Source organism: Erigeron canadensis, chromosome 1 (assembly GCF_010389155.1).
Source record: "Erigeron canadensis isolate Cc75 chromosome 1, C_canadensis_v1, whole genome shotgun sequence".
NCBI lineage: Eukaryota > Viridiplantae > Streptophyta > Magnoliopsida > Asterales > Asteraceae > Erigeron > Erigeron canadensis.
In genome coordinates, this window is record NC_057761.1 from 54,756,128 (window position 1) to 54,778,502 (window position 22,375).

General features: G+C 35.0%; 3 protein-coding genes across 4 annotated transcripts; 2 read left to right on the top strand and 1 right to left on the bottom strand.

Moving 5' to 3' along the window:
* The first annotated feature begins 7,433 nt into the window (after positions 1-7,433).
* Positions 7,434-8,900, top strand: LOC122595373 (interactor of constitutive active ROPs 2, chloroplastic-like). The gene is made up of 3 exons (XM_043767728.1): positions 7,434-7,453; positions 7,613-7,745; positions 7,897-8,900. The coding sequence occupies exons 1-3, from the start codon at positions 7,434-7,436 to the stop codon at positions 8,749-8,751; spliced, it is 1,008 nt and encodes a 335-aa protein (XP_043623663.1). The 3' UTR covers positions 8,752-8,900.
* Positions 8,901-10,562: 1,662 nt separating this feature from the next.
* Positions 10,563-12,139, top strand: LOC122578715 (40S ribosomal protein S23). Its single transcript, XM_043750736.1, has 4 exons — positions 10,563-10,670; positions 11,369-11,524; positions 11,609-11,735; positions 11,825-12,139. Exons 1-4 carry the CDS (start codon positions 10,666-10,668, stop codon positions 11,963-11,965), a joined length of 429 nt encoding a protein of 142 aa, XP_043606671.1. The 5' UTR covers positions 10,563-10,665; the 3' UTR covers positions 11,966-12,139.
* A 1,633-nt stretch (positions 12,140-13,772) lies between these two features.
* LOC122585518 lies at positions 13,773-17,413 on the bottom strand. 2 transcript variants are annotated; one of them, XM_043757645.1, is made up of 3 exons: positions 17,249-17,413; positions 14,583-16,925; positions 13,773-14,154 (listed from the first exon to the last, which is right to left on the bottom strand). In XM_043757645.1, the coding sequence occupies exon 2, from the start codon at positions 16,869-16,871 to the stop codon at positions 14,598-14,600; it is 2,274 nt and encodes a 757-aa protein (XP_043613580.1). In that variant the 5' UTR covers positions 16,872-16,925; positions 17,249-17,413; the 3' UTR covers positions 13,773-14,154; positions 14,583-14,597. The 2 variants fall into 2 exon arrangements, with proteins under 2 accessions (XP_043613580.1, XP_043613579.1); XM_043757644.1 differs by having other exon boundaries at positions 14,583-17,083.
* Between the last annotated feature and the right edge of the window lie 4,962 nt (positions 17,414-22,375).

The following is a 22,375-nucleotide window of genomic DNA, read 5'->3' on the forward strand; positions in this document are numbered from 1 at the left end:
TGGGAACGAAAAGAGAGGGTTACTTTTCTGGTAACAGAGGGAATATCGCCTTTCGAAGCCATTATAGGAAGACCTGGAATCCAAAAATTTGGCATGATACCCTCCGTAGCATACGGAATGATCAAATATGAGTCAAACGGGGGAATAGGGACCTTGGTTACAAAGGAAAGCAAACTGTCCAGAGAAGGTCAAGATGGTCCTTACTACCTCTCATGGAGTGAAGGACCTTACTATGGACACCTGCATGGATGACGATGCGTCCAGAGGCAAGACAAATCTGGAAGAATAAAGTAGTCCTTCTTTTTTATCATTATTCAATTTTCTTTTTCAGAGCCTAGAGGATATGGTATGTAACCTCATTATTATTAATAAAGGTTTCTCCCCTTTTTCCTTTTCATACCTCCTCTAGAAAAAAGACGCACATGAGCGCAAGTGATACACAAAAATTATTCCAAAATGGGGACGCTCATGTCATGGAATTTAAAATGTATATAAGGACCTATAGTCCAAATAAACATCCATGGATCCATCCACAGCAAACAGCATAATGCGAAAAACAAAATCGCACAATATTCAAAAGATGCACATAAAGCATTAAATAATACTGCAATATATCCATAAGCCACAATTAGGAAATTGTGGACAAAAGAGAACACCAAAAGAAGCATTATCCAGAAATTTACAGACATAAAAAGAAAATTGTTCAAAATAAGTCTGAAAAGGCACATTCACCAAGCCAAAGGCACGCAGGCCTCAAATGTTCACTGGGGATCAATAGGGGCTTCAGGGTGGATCACATTAGGAGCAAGTTTCAGCAGATCATCAACATCAATGTTGGGGTCAGCAATGACCTTATCCAGGTAAGGAAAGACAGCGTCTCTCCACTTCTGGTCAGCAACTTCAAGGTCATGAGAAGCAGTAGGAATGAAATCTCCCCTACATTGCAAATCACATTTGCCTTCCGCAGCAAATTCCTCCAATATAGTCGACCTCTCATCAGCTCTTTCCGCTGAAGTCAGCTCCCCCAACAATTGCCCAACCTCGTCACTATACAACAAAGATCTGCTAACACAGGGAATTACCTCTGTAACCAACCTGATACGATCATGCTTCATAGCCTCAATCTGGTCACGCAGCACCCTACTACCATCACGCTCATCAGCGAACTCTTGTTGCAACTTCAACACAGCTTCGTCATGGACAACCGCATCTGCTTTCAACATGCTCACTTGCTGCTTCAAATATTGGACAATATCAGATGACTCCACGGTGGTAACAAACCGGGCTTCCCTAGCCTTCAAATCTTCAACGGTGGCAACCAAAGACTGCACCTCTAGACTCTTGGATCTTAGATTAATGGACATCCTGGAAAAGCGCCTGGCAATCACAACATTCAGATAGGTATGGAACTGACGATCCTTCTTGAAGACACGAAGAAAAGTCTCATTGTCCATGTTGTCAATCTTCTTAACATCCTCAGCATTCATGTCTTCACCACTCAGCCATGTGAGGATCTCCTGATCATGAAGGTCTGCAAGACAACAAGAAAAAATATATATCAATATAGCAGGATGCCGAACATAATAAAGTGCTCATTTAAGATCACACTTGTCTTTGAAAGGGCTTGCGGAATTCAGGCTCTTTGGGAACATCACCAGGTTTCCTTCTTTTCATACGACCAGCAACAGAGTGAGGGAGAGGGATTTCTTTCTTCTTTCTTTTGGCAGCAAAAGCACCAGTAATTTCAACTTCAGACATGTCAATATTAAGAATGAGGGGATCCACAGCACTTAAGACCTCGGGGTTATCATTCTGAACACCTGAAGAACCAGCATCACCAACAAGACTGCCCTGCCTTTCAATACGAGGAACCTCAGTTATCTCCTTCACACCTTTCCTGACGAATTTTCTAAAAGTCATATCTACAGACAAACACAATGATCAGAGTCAATAAATTAGCAAAGGCTACCAAAGACGAAATGCCAGATCCTTACCGTCTATATCTACACCACCAGGCAATGTACCAATCAACTTTGCTTTGTACAACACAACATCAGGATATAAAGCGACTTGAATAGGGTGCAATCGAATTTCACGACACAGATCATCAATCACATATTCAAGAAAGGGATTTTCATATTTTTTATGTTTACACAGTAACTTCCTATCAGTCACGGATTCATAGCCACTTGGAAACAAAGATGCCTTCATAAACAGAAACTCACTTTTCCAATCACGGAGATCCAAACCACCCCTTTTAAAACACCCAGCTATTGAACGGTTACCCACTGTGGCCCAATCACCAGAAGGACAAGTTTGGATAAAATACCTAAACAGCTCTAACGACGGTTCACCGCCATATGCCCTACACATTACTTCAAATGCAACTATTCTTGACAGGCCTAGCGGTGTTATTGTAGAAATGTGGATATCAAAGAAATCAAGTACAGAAAGCATAAAGGGTGAAAAGGGGTACCTAACATTACCCTCAGTCATGGTTTTAATATAGAAACCAACAAACCCATCAAGGGGAGTAAGAACAGTATCACCATCCGAGGGAATCAGGAAAGATGATATTTTTTCAGGAAAAAACCTATCGACAAACTTGTTCAATCGCGACCATAGTACGGTCGATTCAATCGTCTCGATGCCTCCTTTTAACATCGGGATATGATGATCAAAAAATAAACAAAAAGATGAAGGAAAAAGAGGGAGAAAATCACGTACCTACTGTGTTAGTCGGAAGAGGAAAAAATCGGAAACCTTAGGAGAGAGAGAAGATATTTTTTGGAAGCCAAAAAAAATAAAAAGGACGAAAATTGGATTTATATATAAGACTGCATGAAGATCGCAACCGTCCATCAGTCTTCTAGGGATGCGCGCTCATCTACCCCTTTAATTGCCTTTCAAATCAAATAAATTAAAGGCGGTTTAATGATTTTACACGAAATACCCCTGCAAAATACGACGAAGGACATATTTAGTCCAACGCAATAACTGTGTGGCGCACGTCATCACCTTGGACTGGGGGGCTTGATGACATACCCTCCCAGCGGTACGAAGGACCTGACTCTATGATACGAAGGGACATTCGTCACGAAGGATCTTACAAATAACATAATGTGATAAGGATCACCCTCCTACAAAGTCGGGATTTAGTCTTATCATTTCCGATCAATAACTAAGGAAATTATATTCCTGCCTAAGACTTAGGAAACCCTAAGTCGTCTACTTGTCCTCCAAGAATGTCTTCCCCTATAAAAAGAAGACTACGAAGCTCGCTAGAGGCATGAAAAAAACACATACAGATCACGAATAAGCTCACTTGGCGTAAAGAGACAAAACTCTACCATTTAGGAACCGTCAATAAATAACCTTATTCACCTCAAATCATTCACCACTCTAACCTCGGATTCAGTGCACAAACAACTACCATTTTAAGATGTGATTTTATACGTACAACGAAAGGTTCTTTTTGGCCTGACTTTTTTACACCTTCGTAAATCGCGTAACAGAAAATGTAGAGTGTAATGTATCATCTTAGCTATTAATCTTTTTATTATTGTCTAAGTCAAGATATTTGATCATTTATTATCTTACTTTTGATATTTTTGGAGTCGGTTGGGTTATCATGATTGCTAATACATTTTTTTAAGTCTTAACCAATAGATATCAAATTTAGTTACACTTTAGACCAAAAATCGTATTTGCTTTTAAAAACAATGGTCTCGATAGTTTAGATGAGAGTTAATTGATACAACATATTTATTAACAATATGAGTCGTATATAGTAACTTTTTGTGCATGTCAAAACGTAATATTGAGTAGATCCTTAAAATGATATTATGTACTATATTAAATTTTAGAAATAATCTAAGCTTTTAAATGAAAAATATAAATTTTAAACACTTTTACATATCTAAAGTATAAAATACCATAATAATAATTGAAGTTTTCTAAAATAATAATTAAAAATACTATAAATATGTGGATAACAAATGGAACAACTTTCGATTCATTCTACTTATTGGTCCTATTTCATTTTATCTCATCAATTTTACCAGAAAACATGGTTGAAACGTAGAAATATAAACCAATCCATTTTGCTTAAGCTAGTAAGATGTCACATCTATTCTTGCCAAACAATCACACATGATTTACATGTAATATCAAAATTGTGATCAGTCCTTTGATAATTGTTTGCCTAAAAAAAGAAGAAGAAGAAATGAACATCATAATGTGTTCATTGAGTGCCAACTAATTAATTGTATAAGTTACTGAAACTCAATCCAAATGGTTAAGATGAGATATCCAATTAACCTCAATAATAGGGGATTCATGCATGTGTTCAATCTAAATAGTTATAAACGTTGTTGTTGTAATTGTAATTGTAATATACGACATACAAATATTCTCTTAGTTTTCGACAAAACAATCAAAGTACCTCATAAATTTGGTTATCATCAAACTTAAAAACCGTCAACATCAACATAATATCAATTGTTCAAATCGTATATATATATATATATATATGGGGATGGGAATATAAGTTTGTCGCACTACAACAAAAATGTCATTTATTCACACTTGCTTTAAATAAGTGTGAACAAACTTCTTAATTCGTCCACACTTAAAAATGTTTACAAAGTATACACATTTAAAAGTGTGAAGAAATTTTAAAATTTATAATTTTTTCACACTTATATATCTGGAAGAAAAAGTTCACACCCAAAAGTGTGAACAAATGTTTAACATTTTCACATTTAAAAGTGTGAATGGTAAATTGTAACACCTAAATTCTTCACACTTCTCTTGTATGAAGAAATTAGTGTTAAAAAATTAATCCTCACACTTCTAAGTGTGAATGATTAATATACTTTTACACATTTAAAAGTGTGAAACTTTTTTTTCCACATATATAAGTGTGAAAAACTTATAATTTTTTAAATTTCTTCACACTTTTATAGGTGAATACTTTTTATACTTTTTTAAGTGTGAACAAAATTAAGAAATTTCTTCACACTTGTTACAAGCAAGTGTGAATAAATGAAATTTTTTTTGTAGTGTCGGGTATTTAAGCTTAGGTGTGAAACACTCACATATTGTTTTTTTAATCCATAAAAATCATGGGGGCCCATGCAGTTATTCATTAAACAAGAAATAATAAAATATTAGTATGTGAGGGGTTGCACACCTAACCACACCTAATATTCCCTTTCCCGTATATATATATATATATATATATATATATATATATATATATATATATATATATATATATATATGAAAGTTATTTTTAGTACAAGGGTTTGAAAAAGTACAAAAAGTACAAGGTATTTCCTCCTTCTTCTTCCTTCTTCCTTCCATCTCCGACCACCACCATGATCCTCCGGCGACAGCGACTATCTCCGGCGAGACTTACACATGTGTAATTAACTTATATATGTGTAAGTACAACTTTTTTAGCATTTTAGGGTTTAAAATTTCTAGGTCTTTTCTTTCGCGAGACAACCACCACCAGCCACCATCATCTCTGACCACCCCAACCACGGCGCCGGCGTCGGCATCAAGGGCTTCGCCCATACCGTAGCAAACCGTCACCATCTCCTGGATCTCCGTCCATCAACTCCATAAGATTCTCATATGCGTCTCTTGACGGTCAGCTTAGAACGGATGAGGGCCTTTAGCCCGTACCGTATCCACTCAAAAACGAACCTGATTCTCGCCGAAAGTTAACTTACACATGTGTAAGTTGTACTTACACATGTGTAAGTCTCGCCGGGAAATGGTCGTCGTCACCGGAGGATCATGGTGGTGGTCGGAGATGATGATAGTGGTGGTGGTGGTTTGGGATGGAAGGAACAAGCATGTGTAAGTTAACTTACACATGTACTTTTTGTACTTTTTTAAATGGTTGTACTAAAAATAACTCACCCCTATATATATATACCATGGTAATAAAACCGTGCAAAATTAACCGTGAATGATTTAGTTTTTTGTATATCCTAAATAGAGTTTTAGTGAGGATTAGATGTTCCTTAAAGGCTCAAACAATTAAAAATTATAATTAATCAATCCAAAAACTTTTAGATTTATATGAAATCCTTAAATATAGATAAAATCGTCAAAGAATAATAATTTAGTTCTATCAAAAAGCAATTCATAAGAACTTACAGATTTAATTATAATGTGTCCAGCAAAGAAGAAATATGAGAGAAAAAGGTAATCTCAAAAACTCTTGGTCGGTATAGATAGGATAAATATAAACATTGTTGTGTTTTTTAGGTAAATGATATCATGTTTCTAATTATAAAGATTTAAATTCCTATAATATAATTATATGATTATTATTATTATTGTTAGAGACAAAGGAAAGAATAATTGCCAAAAAATTAAATATAATGTACACAGTATATTCACTTTCTTTCGTTTGTGTCCTACGATTTGTTTCAACTTTTTTTTCTTTTCTATATTTCATATTTTATTTTTATATAATCATATTTATTTCTATTCTATTATTATAATTTATTCCATATGAGTTAAAATATTGAAAAAATGTATGAGAATGTCACATAAGTTATAATCCTAGGTGGCAATATTATAAATTAGGTTTGAGTTTTTTTAGAGGCCCTAGAATCGTCCGGATTCCTATTGTTTTAATAATTATATATATATATATATATACATATCATTCACGAATATATAAAGTGCTTTTTGTTATTAAGAAATCTTGGATAATCGAATATTAATCTTTGTTGGTTATTAAAAAACCATGTATCTAAATTGTTGTTGTGTATGAAAGAAAGACATATATCATCCACTTTAAATTATGACAAGCTTACGTGTTAGCCTCTTTCCGACTTCCCCCAATTAAATTGACAACTTTAATATTTGACATGTTTATAGTCCAAGTAAATAATGTCTTTAAAACAAAGCATATGAACAATCAAGAGTAAAAGGGAAGTTATTAAATGGAAATAAAGTATAAAATTCTGTGTAATCATACTTGTCTTTCATCTCCTTTCGTCTTTTGTTTTTTATTTTATTTGTAATTTCCCCTGTGTTGTGAATGTGGTTGTTGGAAGTGGGGTTAGTTCCAATTAGCTAGGCTTGGAGTTCATTTGAAGAATTGTATTTGTTTCATGTCTCAAAATCCAAACTTTCAGACCCATTGTGTTTTAATCGTGTGTACAACATACATTAAAAGTTGTATGTTTTCCTGATTATTTGTCTCAAATATGTATAAAAATTGAAGATTTTGACTATTTGTTGTTTTTCTCATATTGGGTTTTGATTATATTGAGGTTTTCTTGATGACATCATTCATTGGTATCCATTTACATTGTATATAGCATACATATATAGAGACAAATAATCTTTCTTCCTAAAAGTATTACTCTTGTAGAAACTCTGGCTAAAGGGCAAAGAAGGCAATGCAACATCCTAAGACAAGGTATGCACTCCGACTTTTTTTTCTCCATTTCATCAAAATATTGAATTGGTCATTTTATATCATCAAACATACTACTACTTTAAATGTCCAATGTAACTTTTTTAACAATTCTTGTTTCTAAACTACCATCTTGCTGTTATGATTTACTTGAAAAAACAGAAGTGGCACTATAGGAACCGGTACGAAACTGAAGACCTCGGGAGGGATTCGGGACAACAGTTCTTCCCGAAGTTTGACCACCAGAAGTCCTAATGGTGTTGACCACCGGTTACAACGTGCTCCAACATCTGAGGTATGTTATAAGCCAAGGGCAGAGCCATATAAAGACAATTTGGTTCAGATGATTTTTATAATAGATTTTAGTTATGAATCTGCAAGAGATCTTTTAAGTTTTGACCATTTTGTTGAATTTTATTAATTAAAGCATGTAAGATATATTGCAGATACTGCAGAAAAAACGTGTTGGCAAACAACCTGAATTAGAAATTCAGTTAGCCCGGCTTCAAGAAGAGCTCAAGAAAACAAAGGGCCAGCTGAATGAATCCGAGTCATGCACAAAGCGTGCTTACCAGGAAGCCGAAGAAGCCAAAAGGCAACTCGCAGCTATGTCAGCCAAACTTGATGACACACAACTTCAACTCGACGAACTTTGGGCGTCTGAAGAATCTCGAATTCAAGAACTAAGGAAAATCTCACAAGACCGAGACCGGGCTTGGGAGTCTGAACTTAAAGCTGTCCAAAGACACTTATCGGTTGCTTTAAACGAAAACCATAAACTCAATGTTCGTTTACAAGAAATGGCTGAATCTGAAGCGGCCCAGTCTAGTCATGCTGAGTCAGCTCATGATGAGGTACTTACATTAAGGTCAGAACTTTCGGAAACGGTCAATGTAGTTGAAGAACTTAAAAACCAGTTAAACGAATCAAAAGATTCCGAGTCACGAGCTTTAGAGCTTGTAAGCCAAACTAGAGAGCAACTAGAAATGATAAAATCGGAAAAAGCTGAAGCAGAGAGGGTCGAGCAGTTGGGATCGGCTTTGGCGGCGAATGTGGAGCTGGCAGACGAGTTACGAAGGCTAAAAGTACAAACCGAGCAATGGAGGAAGGCGGCTGAGGTGGCAGCCTCGATGGTTTTGGGTGATGGTGGCAAGTTTGTAGAGAATTCGGAGACGTTTGATATTCATGTCATTGGGGAGAAGTCGAGTTTGCTTTATTCTGAAGACACGGAAGACGAATCGACGAACAAGAAAACGAGTACTGTGTTAAGGAAACTCGGGGTTCTGTTCGGGCAGAAATAGTTACTTTGGAGTAAAATTCTTTAGCTGGTGAGTTTGGTTGATATATTAAGTTGTGTGTGTGTGTGTGTTTTTTTAAGTTCCTCGAGTATAGTTTGGATCATTTAATGGAGATTATTATACAGTCATATAATGTTAATTTATATGTTCATAAGGAGATGCTACTGGTTTATAAGTAACATGTTATATTCCAAAACTTTTAGTCATTAAGGTTTACATTAGTTGTATTGATTATCAATTCTTGATCTTGGATTTTTCTGGTTATGTAAACCAGTTCTTAATCTTCTTATGTGTATTAGTTTTCGAAAGATTATGATTTTATTAAGAAGTAGTTTGAAGCTGAAATAAAAAGGATCGAAATCTTGATCAGAAAAATCTCAAAATCATTATAATATAAAAGTGAAAGATTTAATGGTAATCTTACCAACTGTTTATTTTGATCTAGCTCAAGATTGTTTATACATAAATAAATAAATATAAAATAAGTAAAGTTATTATATACATAGAAGACGGGATCTAAACGTATCGTATTATCTAATACAGTAATACATTGGGTGGATTTAAAAATTTATTAAGAAAAATAAGGGTTGACAACAGTTTTTTTTTTGTTGAACAGCTGACAACATGATTATGTTATGGACCTATGGTGTTAGTGGTATGGGTTGGATGTCCGAAGGTGATACAAGATAACAAGAAAAACATGGGTTCGACTAGGCTATATATAGTTTGGCATGTTAATTTATTAATTATTTTGTTTTAACACGCACAAACATGATATATTCTTCTAAAATTATACTCGTATTCTGAAAATCTTTCTAAGATCGTTGTACATAGAGACAGAATGGGAAAGTTTTGTGTACTAAATAAGAGTAAAGTTTCAATGACTTTCTTCAAGTTCCAAGTTTCAATTAACCCATTTACATTCTCACACCAATAGTATCGGTTTTCATCACAACCTCCCCCACCATATTTTATAGTACGTTACTGATTTTTAAAGATTGAGACAATTATCTTTTAACCATTATGAACATGATTAAAATCTTGGTATTCATGTGAAGGTGGCAGTGGTAGTTGTTGACAATGTTTTGAAAACTTGACCGAATATCAGACGGTCATCAATATTTTACAGGTATCCACATATCAAAGGAAGTTTGCATTGCTTGATTGCCATAAGGCAAACTTTAACCCTCTGCATAGTCTCGACGTATTGCATCTTATACGGTGGGCTTCGAGTGCATTGTATTAAGGGAGGTGTAGTATTGCGTCAACATGGTGGAGATCGATGGCGTATTCAATTTGTTTAGTGTTCTTTTCCTTTTTTATTAGATAATTATAAAAAAATTATGGTTTTTGCACTTATAGACTATAATTTCAACGTGATGATTAATAGTAAATGTGATCTTGCGAAGGTAGTCAAGTGTATTGCTAAGTTTCAATGCGATAAGTTAAAGATGGTCTGATAAACCAAATTAATTCCAACCTAAACATAACAAACTTTTTTACAAAGTTCTATTTGTTTAAAAGAAAATTAAAATACAAAATATAAAATATAGAACATAATTATAGTCCTTATTTTTAAAATTAAAATATAAATTCATAAAATATCATAAAATTATTTAATTGTGTTATCATGTCAAAAATCTTCCAACCAAAGCACAAGTACACAACTGACAACTACACAAGCAATAGAAAATTGTTAAATGAAATTTAACAAATCCAGTCCAAATAACTCCGAGTCCCTAAATTACGGGCCTGGCCCAATATAAGTCACACACCTATATGCAAAGCCATATAAATAAATAATCGTTACCCACATTTTGCTTACAAGCACTAGTAGGGTTTTCAGCAGCCGCTTCTTCTTTCTTCTTCATCTTCTTCAAAGTCTAGACCGGAACCGGTTCACTCAATCTTGCAAACATGGGGTATGCTTTTTCAATCAACCACTCATGTTATCTTATCCTTTATATATGTTTTACCACTTCATACAACTGATATCGTTGTTATGTTTCATTTATCTGTAATGAGATGATACAGATTTTCTAGATTATGTTTAACTTTTTTTGTGTTTTTTTTATTTGCCAAAGTAATTAGATCTTAATATAGAATGGCTGGTGTCACACACACATATATGAATATTGATTTGTTTCTATGAGGATTCAGGATTGTATTGTTTATGATATTTTTATAACTTTTTGAATACAAGAATTTGGTTGGTTTAAGCAGATTTTAGGGTTTTGTAAAGAATGAGAAATGAAAGTGAAAGTAAAGCAACACCAAACATTAGGTTTTGGTGAAACCATACAAGGAGTAGTTAAATGTCTTTTTTTTTTTAGTTTTTTAATCAGCTTACCCAAAATCCGAATAAACACTAAATTTCAACAAATGTTTTAAAGTTTCCTATTTAAAGATTTGTATTTTTTTTTTTTTGCTAGCTTAAATAGGTCATATGACTGTGCTTATGTTTGATGAACATTTAAGGTAGATTTGTTCTGTGTTTGATTGCTTGTTTAGTAGTATATCCAAAGTATCTTATTAGTGTATGCTTTGTTACTCTATTATAATGTATTTTAAAATTTTCCATTTTATATTGAATTATTAAATTTAAATGATTGTAATACAGAAAGACTCATGGTATGGGAGCCGGACGCAAGCTGAAGTCCCACCGCAGGAGGCAAAGATGGGCTGACAAGTCATACAAGAAGTCACATCTCGGTAACGAGTGGAAGAAACCTTTTGCTGGTTCATCTCATGCTAAGGGCATTGTTCTTGAGAAAATGTAAATATAATTTTTTCTTTGCTATTTCACATCAGGGCCGGGCATGTTTAGTGTTGTTGACTAATCATTTGGTTTTGTCTGCAGTGGTATTGAAGCCAAGCAGCCTAACTCTGCTATCAGAAAGTGTGCCAGAGTTCAGTTAATCAAAAATGGAAAAAAGATTGCAGCTTTCGTTCCCAACGATGGTTGCTTGAACTACATTGAAGAAAACGTTTGTGCTCACTCTATGATCATTATCATCAATAACCAATATATGCTGTGTTTTACTTTCTCAATAATGGCCTTTTGTTTTTAAAACAGGATGAAGTTCTGATTGCTGGATTTGGAAGAAAAGGCCATGCTGTCGGAGATATTCCCGGGGTTAGGTTTAAGGTCGTGAAAGTTTCCGGTGTTTCTCTGTTGGCTCTCTTCAAGGAGAAGAAGGAGAAACCAAGATCTTAAATTGTCAGAAGGTCTACTCACCTGTTGTCCTGGTTTTGAAATTTTCGTCTAAGAGTTTAAATGTTGGTTTATGTTTAGATTTGTGTTCGTGGAGAATAGACAATTGGTTCTTCGTTTGTACTGTGATTTTGGTGAACACAATTTATTTAGATAACTATGCCTGCCTTGTTCTTATTGCTGCTTTCACTTATATCAGTTTGTCATTGTTTGTGATGCCTTTTTTTTTTTTTTGCATCTGTCAAGTTTTGCTGGATTGTATTATTTGGGTGTTTCTTTCTGGCTTGTTTTTATAAATGTTAGAGCTGGTACAGTAATATGTTGTTGAAATTTGCTACTACATTTCTCTTTGATGAAAAGTTGTGAATGTTATGCTGTTTTCATCAATACAAATAACTTAGAATTCTTAAAGTAATTACGAGTTTTATGTGCATTTTGTCTTGCCAGCAGATTCTGTACCTTTGAAAGCTTTAGTGATGTTTTTTTTTTTTTATATATCTTAACTTTAGCAGTCGGGAACTATCCTTCCTTTGATGGTTGGTTGAGTCCTTGTGCGGAATTATTAAATGAATGATTAATCCCCAGAGTTCATGTAAAGCGCAACTTACCTAATTGTTCATTTAGTGATGATTATTTGATTATGTCCATTGTTGAAGATCTAAAACTGATTACTGATTGCAGATGCATCTTGAAGTGAAGCATTTCTCGAAACAATATATTGTTTTCTTAGCGTGGCTCTCACTTAAGGTTCTATCAATAGCCTTAGATTCTCCGGTTCTCACTTTGGCTTTGTTCTCGTCTGCTCTTATCATCTTCATCAATGTCTCATTATTGTTCACTGATTGTAATGATTACCTCCAACTAGCGTAATATATACTTGTGATGCTAGTGTCATCTTTTCTGACATGTTGGTCAACTTTTTGTTGTCAGCCGACTTAAGATGTATTGAAAGAATGAAAGGTATGATATCAATTAGTTTTCATAACCATGCAGTTGATTATAGCCATCTGATTTGTGAAGTTCTTCCCAAGATCTTGTGTTGCTTTGTGATGGACATCAGTAAATGGTTTTGTAATTGTCTTTCCCCAAGTCTTGTGGTTGTTTCGTCTGAAACACACTTGGTTGGGTATGTCCATACTTCATTCAGACCTCACGCACACAGGGTTCACATAAAGCTATATCATTTCTTAGTGTCTTTTATAGCTTTCACTTCGCAGCTTGTTCATAAGGTTTTGAAATTTGACAAAGAGGCTTTAAACTTAAATCTTTTAGATCAAGTTCTAAGTTTTCGTGTTTGGATTTCAAAGTTTCAAGTTGAAGTTCCATCTTAGATGACATTTTGCAAAGTCCAATATTTAATGACAATTCGATAAATCCTTTTTAGGTTGTGTCATGTGTTTCCAAAATTTTAAGCCATGGGTTTCAGAAAAGGTTTCTCTCTATATATATTTTGGTTGCCAAAATAAGTAAGAAAAACTTATACTTTTTCTGTTTCCAAAAATCCACTCAGGCTTTCTGTGTCTGTCTTCATTCAAATACATGGTGAGTTTTGGTTGCACTTTTACAAACAGATCAAACCATCTATCAGACTATCAACAATGCTTTTTCGTTACAAAAACTTCCCTACCCCACATCCCAGACTCCCAGAGTACCAAACTCCAGTTCAGGCCATTTTCATCAAATCCTTGTATTAATGTGATATCTTATATTATGTTTTTGTTACAATTATATACTAATGTCCACGTGACTTCAGTTAAACCTCCTTGTATATTCGTAATACTGAATTAACACATACCAATAACACTACCTATAAGCCAAATGCCCATATTCAAGCTTAAGGTATATACATCCCACTTGCACAACAGTTGTAAACGAAAAGCAAGTAAAACAAGATATCAGTAAGCAACTAAGCATACCACACTACCACCTACAAAAGACATAGGGTCTACCCTACCTAGCAAAGAAAAAAGATAACGAGATGTGGGCTCTAGTTACACTGTATACAGAGTATATTACCCAGTTATGCATTGATTCAGGCATATCCAAAAGGCCTTGTATGCAATGACTGATCAATTAAAATCAGTGTCTTCTAACGTTTTCTACCTTTGACAACAATTTAAGCTCCAAAACTTTCACTAGTTATGCTGTCTTCATCGTTTCTAGATTCAATATCATATATGCCATCTTGGTACCTGTCAGAATTGCATTTAAACAGCTTTTAGATGTTAATAGCTCCAAGAGTAGTTTATAGTAAAAACTGTAGCAAACTCTTTACTAAATAACATGTGATTGCCTTTGATGCCCCTATATAAAAAGAAAAAACAACTGTTACAACATTTAAATCAAATAATACCGATTCGTAAACTTCCTTCAAGGTAAAAGCAACAAAAGAGGCCATAAAATCACTACTCATGCAATAATCTTATCTCCTAAACCACGATAAGTAAATTAGGCATCACAAATAATTAGGGGTAACAATTCTCTCAGACAATTGACACCACAAATGTATTTAGGGATATCAGTAACCTTCATTTTCAAGCAAAACAATACTGCTCATTATATCATCAGACGTGCACATACACACAAACTCATTCTTAAAATCGATAATAATGACAGGTACCTATATTGGACTGGCTCATTCTTCTAACTGAATTGCATCCACCAACTTCCTGTCCTTCTTCTTTTGCTTTCTGTCAGTTTTAGGAACTTTCTGCAATGTTGGTGAGTTCTCAGTTTGCTCATCAAGCTTATCATTCTTTCCTCTCTTTTTGGAATTTTTCTTCATGCCATGCCTTGATTCTTGGGATTCCTTTTTAAGGATTGAAGGTGACTCAGAAAGTTGTTTCGCGATTCGCATTATGCTATCACCAATTTTAAATGACTTTTGGGGGGATGGAATTAACGACTTTTTATCCCCAATATCATTCTGGCTCTCCTCCTTAACGCCATTACCTTCGGTAATTATTATCTTGCTGCCATTTTCTTTTCTTTTACTTTTCTCGTTATATACACTTGAGTCTCCCTTTGTAGTCATGTTTGTCAAGCCTTTTCTTTTCTTGCTTGGGACTGAATCAGAAGCTCTCGACTTCCTTTTCTTAGAAGAAACTTTCACATATACAGAAGCTGGTTTTGCATCTTCAACCACTTTATCTTCTTCCACCCAAGGAGGTTCAGAATCATCTTCAACAATTGCTTTCCCAGTGCCAACTGTCTTCACTTTATCTTTTCCACTAAAAGAGTTCAAGCTTCCCTCCTTGGTCATCTCTGTCATGTTCTGTTCTTGCTTGCTTGTGACTAAATCAGAAGCTTTTGGCTTCCTTCTCTTCGTATAAACTTTCTCGCCTCCAGAAGCCAGTTTTGCATCTTCAACCAAGTTATCTTCTTCCAATAAAGGAGAATCAGAAACATCTTCCACAGTTGCTCTCTTGGCACCAATTTTCTTCATCTTATTGTTCCCATTAGATAAACTCAAGCTTCCCTTCGGGTCAGTGTCTGTAATGCGTTTTTCTTTCTTGCTCGGAACTGAATCACAAACTTCCAGCTTCCTTTTTTTAGATGACAATTTCTCACTTACAGAATCAGTTTTTGCATTTTCAGCAACCTTATCTCTCGAACTTTCCTTTTGGGTCATGTTTGTATGGTCTTTTTCTTCCACGGCCTTATCTTCTTCCCATGGAAGATGCTCATAAGAATCTGCTATCTTATAGCCGTTCCAACGGTAGTAGGCCAACAACTGAGTTCTAACCGACATAACCTCCAATTTACTATATCCATCAAAATGTTCTCTAGCAAGATCTTGGACAGATCGAACTATGTTCTCAGGTTTGAAAGTAGCCACTGTAGAAAACCTATCTCCACCATCTATTCTGCTAGCTTCGCTCTTTATCCCGGCATTAACAAAAACTTGAGTTTTAATTTTACCATATACCTCTTTGGATAAGCAAGAACAGGCCAACCCAAAATCAATCCGCCTCGAGGCCTCATCTAAAGCACAATTCACAGCGTGACAAAACCCTTTGGAGTTACTTTGTTTCTCCATTTTGCTAAAGTTTTTCCTAAATGGCTTGATATTTGAAGCTTTATTCCAAGCAAAAGATTGATCCCCATAATAAGCTACAAAAAATGCTTTTTTGTTCGAGTATTTCTTAGCCTTATCTGTGGAAGCAGATGGATCAAATATCTGGCCAGGCCACCATGGATAGTTCTTTACCTTTGCCCAAACCATATCCGCAACCCTATACTTGCCGTCCTTTTCCTCTTCCTCAACCACATTTTCAAGCAGAACTTTCTCATTTTTCTCCATTGCAATATCTCTCACATCTGCAGAGACACTTGCATCACAAACAGAATCCTGAACAACAGTATCACCACCTATATCAAGATCAGAAGCCGGTGCCACAGCCTTACCACCTGCCTTTACCTCATTGCTTACCACCTTTTCTTCCAAAACATTCTCAGCATTCTCCGATACGGTAGCGGGCTCATCTCCAGAAACTCCGCCTCCTGCATCGTGCTCAGATGACAAATTAGACCCAACCACACCCATATCACCTTCCTGTCCCTCACCGCTAACATCCAAACTTTTCTCAACGTCCTCCATCACAATCCCGACTTCATCTCCAGAAACCCTAACTTCATTAACTGCATCCCGAACAGCCAAAAAATCATCCCCAGCGGCAACCTTATCACCTTCCTTTTCCTCACCACTAATCACATTTACATCAGAAACTTTCTCAACATCCTCCTTTACAACCCCTAATTCATCTCCAGAAACCCTAACTTCACCGACCGAATCCCGGACAACAATCTCCCCGTCTCCATCACAACCGGGTCCTCCCATAGTTAGCGTTTCAGCCTTGGATTCTGAAAAATCAGTCTCCGCCGCAACCTTAACCCCATTTTCACCCATAACAGCAACAATCTCTATTTTATCTCCAGAAACCCTAGTTTTATCAACTGAATCCTGAATAGAAATTTCACTAATTGTATTAGGTTCATCAGTCAGGGTTTCGGTTTTCGAAACTAACAAGCCATCCTTAACCCTAGTCTGAGGTGATTCAGATGAAATAACAGTATCTGGGTTCGCAGACATATGTATTTATATAACCAGTCTTCTAACTCCTAAAGAAAAACACAAATTTTTTTATAAACATATATCAATTGTATAAGCAAAGAAATATTTAAGTTATGTGTGACGACGGTTAAAGAAAATAAATAAATCATTTTATTTTATATATTAATATGATATGATGATTCTAAGAAGAAGAAGAAGAGTAGACATACTACCTGTGCGTGCGTGAAATCCAAGTGCGAAAATCTTGGAGGTGAAATCAAGAATAGTAGTGGCTTTCTTGTGTCTTCTTTTCTGAAATCAACTTGAAGAACCTTTCAAGGGAGAGGGATAATATGTGTCCGAACAAGAATTAGCATTTCATTTGATTTCAGCTTTTTTTTTTTTTTTTTTTTTTTTTAATTCTTAAATTTCTTTTTGAACAAGTGAGAATGATTATATATACTTAACAAAATTGTTATCTATCTATACTATATTATAAAAAAAATAACTTTTTTTATTTTTAAAAAATGTTGAAAGTTACTTTATGCGATATGACAGAAATACCTCTTTCTTATTTTCTAAATCACCTTATTCTTTAGTTAATAATTTAATTACCTATACTAATATACTAAAAAATACCTTTAATGAAATAAATACACTGATAGTATCTTAACTCTTGAAATATATACACTAATTATAATCAATTAGATTTGCATCAATAACTTACGCTATTAGTCGTCACCACCACCATTCGTTGCCGCCACCCGTGATCACCGCATTGTCGTCGCCACCGCTGCATCGTGCGGGCACCATGCTAGTACTATATTATAAATATATCTATACTATATTATAAAAAGAATAGCTCTCTTTATTTTTGGTAATGTTGAAAATATGTAATATTTCCACTTAACACCCCTTAAAATGTTTTCACATACACAATTCCTTTAACATTAATGATTAAATTACACTATCAATCCTTTTATCACTTCAAATATGTCCATTAACATTTTACATCAATTATATAAACAACTTAACGCCGCTCCACCACCAAAAGTTGCCCAACCATCACACTGTCGTCGTCACGGCCGCCGCCGCATCGCGCGGGCACCGTGCTAGTATATTATAAAAGAAATAGCCCCTGTTATTTATGGAAGTGTTGAAAATATGTAATATTTTCACTTAGCACCCCTTCAAATATTTCCACATACACTACCCCATAACATTAATGATTAATTTACACTACCAATCCTTTATTCTTTAATATATTTTCATTAACCATTTACATCAACTATCCACACCACTCGACGCCGTCTCCACCACCAACACTCGGCCCCCCACTACAACGGCATTGTCACGACCACCGCCGCATTGCGCGGGTAACGTGCTAGTTTTATAAACTTTTTTCTTTGAAGTTTATAATAATATTTAGTATATTTTTTAAAATAATGTATTTTGAACACACTTTTTATGTATATTTCAACAAATTAAATGTAACACCAAAACTATATTTAATATATGAGTTTAACTTTTATATTCCAATTTTTAATTATTTTTGAAATTTTGTTGTTAGCAAAAAAAAAAGACCTTTTGTATGTTGATTCTTATATTTTAAATTTAACATCATAATATAAAAATAAAAAATAAATTGAAAACCATCTCGTTTCATGTACCATTTTGATTTTCAAAACACAAATCATGTGAAACTCATGTCTGGTAACTCACTATTCTCACACATGAATTAGAAGATTTAACATCATACTAGATTTAAGCTAAATGAACACTCCTAAAAAACATACCTATAAAGCGAGTTAAATCATATAATATATCAATTAAAAAAGTGGCTAACTAATTGGAAAGTGTCCCAGTTGTCACATTTTATTTTTTTGAGGCTCGTACTAAAAAACCTCCTTTTCTAAGGATCCAAACCGGTAAACACTACACTTTTATTGGGCTTTGATGGGTTTGCATTTTTTTAATGTTTAAATTTATAAAAGTTATACAAATAATTATCTCAAAACACACACACACCTTAACGGACAGGGGACCCGATCAGATGTAGTATAGTTAAGTTTGCATGGACGTGTTGTTTTACCTAATCTAGTAATACGTGTAATTATAGCGGTTGGGGGTTGTCACGATTTCCTATTGAAATAAATTGAAACCGCAACCGCTTATTCAGTAAGAGACTTAGTCTGAAAATAAGTTTGAAAAAACAAATAACATTAATTAAATTAAAATGCTTGTTTGTCATCTCAGATCTCATGACACGGCCGGATATTACTTTACCTACTTGCTATACTGTTGAAAACTTAATCACGGCTCAGATTCTCGTTAGATTCACTTTACCTAGATAACTAGTGTTGTCCCTAGACTCACACTACTTCTTTAAACAAATTCTCTTTAGATTCATTGTTTAAGCATTAATGACCTAAAGTTCGTGTTACTGGTTCATCTTTAAGTTACCCAGCTCTTAAGCCATTACCAGATAATAATTCCCTCCGATGACCATAGCACACGCTTCCATGTCACTGGATCACGTTTGACATTGTTAAGCATCATGTCTATTCATCCTAATTACCATGGTTTTGGATTCCCCAGTTATAAGTGAATCACCTTTACATCTAGTTAAAGACCGACTAGTGTTTTCCATCCTTATGTATTAATCCTAGTATATGATTATAGACCGATCATCATAATTAAATCAATACATGTAAATATATAACCGATAATAATATGAAAAACTAGTAAAACATGGATCTACGACAAACAGTAAAACACACTCCAACAGATCTAACAAATAAAGTAAAATAAATAAACGTTTACATGATCACATCGATCCAAACAAGTATTCAGTCTACTAGCCAACCATTATTAAAGGAATAACAAAGTCTGAAAAGACGAAAGACATTGTTTACCAACCGGAAGTAAAATAAAAGAGTACATCTAGGTAGAATATGAAGATCGAATGGTTTAGAAGCTCTAAAATCTCATTGGAATTTGCAAAATCGACCTAGGGTTTGATGTGGGCGGCTAGGGCTGCCGAATTAACTCTCTCTTAGGGTTTTGAGGGTAGCTGAATCTACAAAGTCGACTAAGGATGCTGAATCCGCAAAGTCGGTTTGTTGAACTGGGTCGCCCAGCGGCGCTGGTAGCTCCTACTACTTCTCGTTTCGCTTCGTTCGGCTTTCGAATCACCTCCTTGTGTCTAGTAACTTCATAAGCCTTTATCTTGAGTCATTTGATGCCATTTACCCTCACTCAGATCTTCCGTGAACCTGCATAAACATAGAATCCATTAAGTACCGATAGTTCCGGAATATTAACTCATTTAAAACATTGAAATGAGGCCTTTCGATAGGGGTCTTTATCACAAAATGAACGCTCATCATGCTTTTTACCGGCTGAGTGATGATTTGTGTTTGGTTTTTTTTATTATTAAATATAAAACATACTTCTTTAGGTACCCAATTCTGCCCGGGACAAGGTATTATAAACCATGATTTCAAAGTTGCAAGCAGGCTAGAATGAAAAGAAATACATTACATATTTTTGATAAAAAGATGGTTAAGGCTTTAGAATCGCGTGAAGCAATATCATTGAGTTTGTTTTTGGTGATCAGCTACCTATGTGTATGTGCGTGTGTGTGTTGGATCTTATTCATTTTTAACTAGTTTTGTTGTTTGTCATGATTGCTACACAAAAATGCATATTGAATCAGATTATTTCCATAAAAATACAAACTTAGGTCCGCTTCACCTTACGTCCCCGTGTCATAATCGGGGAATAACCAATTAAAATTAGTTGTATCAAAAGTCTCATTGGTTGACAGTGGTATGTTGTTGTTGTTAAACTGAGGATCGAGCCCCTCTTGGGAATAGTAACTGGTGTTGAACAGAGGATCATAGACAAATGGTGGATTGTCATTGGATAAACCCCCTAGAACCCTTATTGTTCAGATGGTGGATTGTCTTTGAACCAGCCCTCATTGAACCCCTCCAGGTCAAATGGTGGATTCTCGTTGGACCACCCCCATTGAACCCTTCCAGGGCAGATGGTGGATTCTCGTTGGACCAACCCCCAGTGAACCCTTCCAGGGTAGATGGTGGATTCTTGTTGGACCAACTCTATTGAACCCTTTTGCAAAATGTGGAATGTGATTGAACTGACCCTTACGAATCCCTCTTTAGCATATGATACGTTTTTTGTAAAAAAAGCAATTAAATTAACCCATGTAATTTTGTTACCCCTTAAGCATAACATACATCAAGGTCTCCTATACATAACACCAAAACATTATTTATGTACGGATTGATAGGATAACCAATAATTCATTAACATAACACCACGTTCAATTCGAATATATGTAGCATAATAATAATAATTTATACTCTTCAATTTTTCTTTCTTTTGCATATATGCATTAAATTTGGATCCACACCCATCCTACACATGGGGCCGGAAACCCAAACATTTCGTATAGTGAACAAATTACCATTTTTTTTGAGACATTAATGCCAAGTACATGAAGTTGTATCCCCCGTACATTACCCATGGGCGGGTACATGATTTTTCCCATAATGGACCCGTTAGTAACTTTTTGCGAGTTTGCGCACCCACAATGGCTGATACCTGCGGTATGTTTATCCAATTACCTGGCGCCCCGGGGAGATTTTGTGATCCTTCTTGATAGCATTTGCTGCTTCCAACACACCTTCTGGAATTGATATTTTGCTATACAAAAACAAACCTGACAACTAATAAATTAAAATAAATAGAGCTGACAATTTAGCCCAAACCGACCTCTAACAAGTCAAAATGAGCACATAGGTGGAATAAATTCTTTGGGTTTTTGGGTGACTCTTTCTGCTTAGATAAACGGGTGAGAATGACAGTAATATTAAGTTATTTTGGTAGGCCGATCCCAGGTTTGCTAACTGTTGGTGGTCTTTGACCACACATAGCAACACATCTTTTTTGTGTTGGCTTCTCAAACCAGATTTTGAATCCATTAGCAATTGCAAAGTATGTCATCATTTCCCTTAGTTAATTTGAAACATTTTTAATGGATAAAAAATAAATCTTAGTCACTCATTTTCATTCTTTCTATTTTTACTTTTTAGTATAAGTTTATATTTTTTTTTATTTTTTTAAAATTTCCCTACTCATCTCCCCCCAAGTCATAATTTATTTTGTTGGTGGTCTTTGACCACACATAGCAACACATCTTTTTTGTGTTGACTTCTAAAACCAGATTTTGAATCCATTAGCAATTGTAAAGTATGTCATCATTTCCTTTAGTTAGTTTGAAACATTTTTAATGGATAAAAAATAAATCTTAGTCACTCATTTTCATTCTTTCT